A 7117-nucleotide genomic window follows, 5' to 3' on the forward strand; every position below is an offset into this window, starting at 1 on the left:
GAGGAGATTGGAGGAATTTACGGGCCATGGATGCTTTTTGAAAAGAAATCTATGAAAAAAACCAAGGGATTCACCATTGATGGGTGCTAGAATCATAGCGAAAAAAATGAAGAGTCCTGTTTTCGAGCTTTAACAAAATAGAAAATAATCTTGAAAATCATTCTAATGTCTGGCTAATCGGTACAATAAAGGAAATGAAATATTGTTTGAAGGCATTCAAGATATTAAAACCCCTATTTGAATGGAGGTCGACTGGATATTAGGGCTCAGCTTAAAGGTCCACTCATAAGCTAGGCTTCAAAAATTTGGCAGGCCCTTCAAAGCCAAAACAGATTATTAAGGGATCAAGTGTTGGGCCTCTTTGGTCTAGAAAACAGACAGACAGTCTAAAGGTCTTGAACCATGGTTCTTCTTTAGACCTTAGGGTGAACAAGTCGAGGATGGGCAATAAACCGGGTAAGGGGAATGGGTCGTCTACTAGGCCAATGACAAGTGAGGATTCGACTCTTCATAACCGAATACTGGAGAAACCTAATCGGCAACATCAATTGGAGGCATCAGTTACTGAAAATGAAATCAAGGATCAAGCTGGAGGTGATGGGTTTACAGATTCGGAATTAGCTACTCCTAACAGTGACAATGGTAGTGCCATAGAGTACTTATCCTGACCTAGTTTAGTGTTGCAATGACTTGTCGACATTTTAGTTGCAGATCCCATTGGAGGCCTCAACCCCAGCAGACACACAACAATATCCTTCAAGGATCTTAAAAACCCAGACGACGATGTATTGACGGAGGGGGGCTTCGCTTCAATTTCAGGGGTTGAAAAATTAAAGACGCCGAGAAGGATTTTAGGGGAGAAATTTGAGGGAGCACGTGTTTCTAAAAATTAATAAATTATCCATGGGCAATGGAGCAAGTTTAAGGTAAACAGTATCTCTAAATCTTTGTTGCATGATTCAATGACTTTATTGGTTGAGTATATTTCGACAGAGCTTATAGAGGAGTTGGGACCAAGTGACCCAAATTTAGTTAAAAGACCTCAGGCCTAAATTGTATTCACTGGACAGTAAGGTTTTTAGTTTACTTCTAATTACTTTATTTTATATGGATTTAAATCTAACTATATTTTCTTGGAATTGTCAAGGCTACGCTAGCAGTAAATTTCTTTACATTTTCCGCAAGTTTAATATTGAGCATAACCCAGATATTGTGTGTTTATTGGAACCGGGAGTAAGCGGTAAAAAAGTATAATGACTCATTTTTAGTGAAATCGAAACAGTGGTTTCATGACCACAAATTCAAAGTCAAATTTTTTTTAAATATTATTTTAATATCTAAAGCATGTTAGAATTATTGGTATAAAAATTTCGTTAAGAAATTTTACCGTTTGTATGCTCAATTTGTAAAAAAGGACTAAATTGTGTAAAGTGCAAAAGTTGTGTTCTATTAGCTAAAAGTATTAAATAGCTTTAGAAATTTAAACTGGAGGTCATTATACGGTAATTAGACCATTAATTGAGTTAGTGGATGTGCATGGCTTGGTAATTGAGTAAAATTAAAAGTTAGGTAAGGGTAAAATGGTAAAAAAGCCAATTAATGATAAAAATAAAATAAAATAAAACAAAATAGTTATCATCTTCACACATGCATGAACTGAAAATTTCAGCAAAGAAAAACCATTAGAGACCTTCAACATTCGGCCAAGCACTCCCTTGCATGGTGAATGATTTTCGTTTCGTTTTTAATGATTTTTATGTTTTCGAGATCATTGTAGCTTAAGCTAGCTAAATAGGGGACAAATTTGCAATATGATTGAAAGTATAGGGTTTTTCCATGAGAAAATTTTAATTTTTCTTGAAGTTTAATGGAAGAAAATAAATCTTGGTTGTTAAATAAACAACTTTTATTAAGTGAATTTTGTTGAAATTGTCAAATAGGGATTAAATTGAGAAATATGAAAATTATGTATTAAATGTGTGAAATTGTAAAATGTATGGGCTTCTATAAGCACATATATAATTCGAATAGGCTTGGTTGTTGATGAAATTGCATGAATTTTATTTTACGAGCCTAGAGACTAAATTGTAAATAAGTCGAATGTTTAGGGAAAAATGGTAATTTTTTCATAGCATGACATTTGGATTGAATTGACTAGAATAATGATTAAAAGAGTTAAATTTGATTATATAGATCAAGTAAAGAAACTTTTGGAACTAAATCGGGGAAAAGATAAAGTCGTAGACTAAGCGATCGTAATTCTCTGTTTGAGTTTGAGGTAAGTTCGTGTGATTAAATTGCGTATTTATATGCTTTAATTTAAATATATGTATATGAATGGTATAATTATTATATATAATTATCGACCGTATAACCGACGACATACGAAGATTACCGAGCCCCGTTTAAACATTAGGAATTTCGCAGGATACAAATGACATGTCATTAGGGTTACCGATTCTAGCTCTTATGAGCTTACCGATACTCAGCTCGTATGAGCTTGCCAATATTCAGCTCGGAGGAGCTTACCGTTTATCGCTTGTATGAGCATATATGTACAAGAATTGACGGATTATCGTTCAGTACACCTCGTGTGTACCACACGCGTATCTATCGATATTCTAAGTGGTTCAAGGGTCATTGTTTTATTACGAGATTATACAAGTTCGATACGAACTAGTACAGGTATTTACATGGAAATGATTTTTATTTGATATACGGATACACGCTATAAATTCTATATGTACATGAAATTTATTAATTGTTGAATTCATACATGATTCTAGATTTTTATATGGATACATGGCTAACTTGGTAAATGGTTATGTATAGGCTTTGGCCAAATTGAATTGAGTTATGCTTTGAGTTACTTACCTAAATTTTTGGTTTTATGTTACGTTTAATTTTATGTTTTATGAACTTGCTAAGCTTAATTGCTTACTCCATTTATTTTTTGTGTTTTATAGTGTCTTGGAAGCTAGTTCAGATTGAAAGTCATCAAGGATCGCATCACACTATCAAACACTCATTTTGGTACTTTGGACTTTATATATTTTCAGTTAAATAGATAGGTCATTTGGGCTAATGGTAGCCTCTGTGTTTTGTTGTGTTTTAGCCATTTGTGTTGGCTTGTATTATGGACATATTTTTGTTATGTAAATATATAAATAGCCTTTGTATATGTGGTATATGGTTGTCATGTGAATGCCTTGTTTGTGACTTGGTATTTTGGGTACCAAATGGTTGAGTTTAAGAATTGGCATGCATGTTAAGTTTTAGGTACAATGACTCATATATGCTTGATCGCATAGGTAGATTTTGGAGGCATAATTGGTATGTTTTAAAGTGGCCAATTGAGGTACCTATTAGTATCATGGTTATGTGTGATATTACATGTTATAAGCTTGATATTGGTTGGTTTTGATTGTCTAATTATGCTATGGTTATATGCAAATTTTTATGTTTAAGTTGGTACCTATTTAGGTGAGAAATATGGCTTGGAAAATGGCCTATTTTTGTCCACACAGGCAGAGACAAGGGCTTGTGTCTCAGCCGTGTGTGACACACGGCCAGGTGACACGGCCGTGTGTCCCCTGATACTTTTATAGAAATCAAGTCAGTAGCTTCACACAGTTTAATGCATGGGCGTATGGCTTGGCTGTGTGGCACAAGTCAATATACCCTCCAGTTTTCACACAGCCTAGCACATGGCTTAGCACACGGACATGTGAGGCCATCTCGGAGGGTACATAACCTGGCACACGGGCGTGTGGTTTGGCCGTGTGACCCAAGTCAATGAGTTGCAAGGGTACGGACACGAGTAGGGACACAGCTGTATGTCCCCATTTCGAATGCCTATACGGCCTGGCCACATGAGTGTGTGTCCCCTGCACATTGAAAAATTTCAAAGTTTTTCTAAAAATTCCTTGAGTACTCGGTTTAGTCCCGAACCATTTTTAATGTTTATCTTGGGCCTCAAGGGCTCCTATTAGAGACTATATAAATGAATTTGAATGGTTTTTGTTTTAAATGAGAAATGAATGTGAAATGTTTGATTGATTGAATTATAAGTCTGGTAATGCTCCGTAACCCTGTTCCGGAGTCGGATACGGGTTAGGGGTGTTACAAAAGACAAATTCAATTATTGATAAATTGGGTTGTAATTATTCTTACCATATTGAAGCTATTGGTTTTTTAAGAGGAATTTGGGTAGGCTAAAAGGAATCTATTTGGATTAGTGTTATTTATAATCATCCTCAGTTCATTCTCCTTTGTGTTTTTGGCAAAGTTCCCTTTAACCTTTTTTTTTTTATCTTTTTTGTTTATGGTAGCCTAGACAAAGGGAAAAGAAAGCTTTTATAGGATGACTTGGTAGCTGTGTTACCTCAAGATCCCTTTCTGTGGCTGATTATGGGAGACTTTAATGTTATTTTATCACTTGATGATAAGAAAAGTGATCGTGGCACAAGAAAGAAATGTAAGTTTTTTGGTAATTTTGTTGATTCTTGTAATTTGCAGGACCTGGGGTACATAGGGCCTTCCTTTACTTGGCAAAGAGGTAACACATATGAGAGGTTTGATCAAGCAGTAGCCAATGTCACTTGGGTTTCATATTTTTCGCACAGCCTCGTGTATCACCTTCCCTGTATTATATCTTATCACAGGCCCATTCTTCTGATAACTAAATCAGATTTTAGTGTCTAAAGAAAGAACCTTTCGGTTTCTCGAAGGATGGACAAAACACAGTAATTTTCCCACTTTGGTCAAAGATAAGTGGAATTACTCAAGCAATATGGCTGAATCTCTTACTGATTTTACCTTACATGTTAGAGAATGGAACAGGTCCATTTATGACTTTATAAGTACTCACAAAAAAGACCTTATGAGATCACTTGCGAACATTCAAAAGGCAGTGGATCATTCAGCCTCTAATCGATTAGTCAATCTGGAAATAGATGTGCGAGATGAGTTGAAAAACTTGCTCAATCATGAGGAATTACTTTAGAGACAAAAGGCTAGATGTGTCTGGCTCTGGCTTGGGGATTGTAACACACGGTTTTTCCACAGTCGTACAATCCAAAGAAGGAAATTCAATGATATCATGGCTTTGCACATTGACAATAGTGAATGGTGTTCTGATCAGAATATCCTTAAAAATAAGACAGTTGGATTTTTCAAAAGACTTTTTGGCGAAATCCCTGATCCCATGAAAGGTCTCCCTTACAACATCTTCCCACGTCTCAAGGACCAAGATATTGTGTTTTTGGCGAAGCCAATTTCAAACGAAGAGATTAAAAATGCCTTATTTGACATGGCTTCACTGAAGGCTCCGAAGAGCGATGGTTTTCATGCCCACTTTTTCCAGAGTCAGTGGGGTATTGTTGGATGTGCTGTTTGTGAATGGGTTCAAGGAATTTTAACTGGTAACAACATTGATCCAGATCTCAATAATACTCTAATTGTGCTCATTCCGAAGAAAGATAGACCAGAAGACTTTAGTCAGTTTCGACCCATCAGTCTCTACTCGGTGTTGTATAAATTGGTGATGAAAATGATTGCAAATAGATTTAAATTGGTTTTTCCTAACTTCATATCGTAGGAACAAGTCGGTTTTATCACTGGTTGCAATATTTTTGACAATGTTATTATAGCGCAGGAAGTTATTCATTCTATACGTAGTAAAAGGATTGGCAAGAATTGGATGGCAATCAAATTAGACTTGGAAAAGGCCTATGACAGAGTAAGTTGGGACTTTATTGGAGAGTCTCTGCTAGCTATCGGGATTTTCGAGTTTCTCAGGACTATGATCATGGCAACCATATCTTCTTCTTTTATGCAAATCCTTTGGAATGGAGTTCCCACTCAGAAGTTTAAGCTAGTCAAAGGAATCAGATAGGGTTTTCTGCTATTGCCTTATATTTTTGTCCTTTGTATGGAATGGTTAGGACATATCATTCATGCAGAAATAGATGATGGTAAGTGGAACCCAATTCGTCTCTCAAGACTGGGTCTGATTTTATCTCATCTACTTTTTGCGAATGACCTGGTCATTTTTTGCAAAGTGGAATTGGAGCAAGCATATCTATTAAAGGGGATTTTGAAGCACTTTTGTGAATTTTCTAGACATGATATTAGTGCAAGGAAAGTATTATGTATTTTTCCAAAGGAGTTGAGACTGATTTATGTGTTCAGATTAGTTAGCTATTTGGGTTTCAGAAAGTTCATAATCTTGAGATTTATTTAGAGGTTCCATTCTTTCATTATCAGGTTATTAAAAGTATCTTAAATTTTTTTATAGACAAAGTGAGTCGCAAATTGCGAATTTGAAGCAATGAAGTTATCCATTTCGAGAAGAGTCACTCTAGCTCAATCGGTTCTTCTAGCTATCCCAAACTACTTCATGCAGTTAATGTTAATTCTGAAAGGTGTTTGCGCAGAGATCGAGTGAATAGTAAGTCAATTTATATGGGGCTATTCTGGTGGACATCCAAAACTAGCTTTGGTAGGGTGGGATTCCATTTCTCAGCTAAGGTCTCGAGGCAATTTTGGGTTTTGACACCCTCAAGATCAAAATAATTCATTTCTTATGAAGGTTGGGTTTAATTTAATCACTATGAAAGATGTTGTTTGGGTATAAGTCCTTCGTACAAAATATGGGTAGAAGGATTAGATCTCGGATTCTATTACCAGAAGTCAATGTTCACACATATGGCGCTCCCTTTCTATGATTTGGCCCATTTTCCGTGAGAATTTAATTTGGTTAATTGGTAATGGCTTTAGAATTCATTGTTGGAAAGACTTTTAGATCCTGAGATTCGGTCATTTACTTTCTCATGTTCCCCCTCATGCAAGATTATATTTGGAGTGCACCTTGAGAGAGACTAGGTCATGCTTGATGGATCCTAGAATTTGGATTTGTTTCATATTTTGCTACCCGAAGAGGTGATTAGACGGATAGTGAGTATCCCCCCCATATCCTGCTACTGGGATAGATAAGATTATCTGGGCTTGTTCAGGATCAGGATCTTTTACTATTTGCAATGCCTATTAGACATTAAAAGAAGACTCTTGGAACCCAAAGATGACTGTTGGAGGATTACTTGGAAATATTAAGGCT

General features: G+C 36.0%; 1 protein-coding gene across 1 annotated transcript; it reads left to right on the plus strand.

The window, feature by feature from the left end:
* Positions 1-299: 299 nt before the first annotated feature.
* LOC128290532 (uncharacterized) lies at positions 300-1139 on the plus strand. The gene is made up of 2 exons (XM_053026220.1): positions 300-642; positions 706-1139. Exons 1-2 carry the CDS (start codon positions 441-443, stop codon positions 891-893), a joined length of 390 nt encoding a protein of 129 aa, XP_052882180.1. The 5' UTR covers positions 300-440; the 3' UTR covers positions 894-1139.
* Positions 1140-7117: the final 5978 nt, after the last annotated feature.

The sequence above is a fragment of the Gossypium arboreum genome, chromosome 3, assembly GCF_025698485.1.
Source record: "Gossypium arboreum isolate Shixiya-1 chromosome 3, ASM2569848v2, whole genome shotgun sequence".
Lineage (NCBI taxonomy): Eukaryota > Viridiplantae > Streptophyta > Magnoliopsida > Malvales > Malvaceae > Gossypium > Gossypium arboreum.

Coding starts and splice junctions, on each gene's coding strand:
- LOC128290532 (XM_053026220.1), top strand. CDS start 441: ATGGGCAATAAACCGGGTAAGGGGAATGGGTCGTCTACTAGGCCAATG. Junction 643..705: donor TACTCCTAACAGTGACAATG/GTAGTGCCATAG, acceptor TCGACATTTTAG/TTGCAGATCCCATTGGAGGC.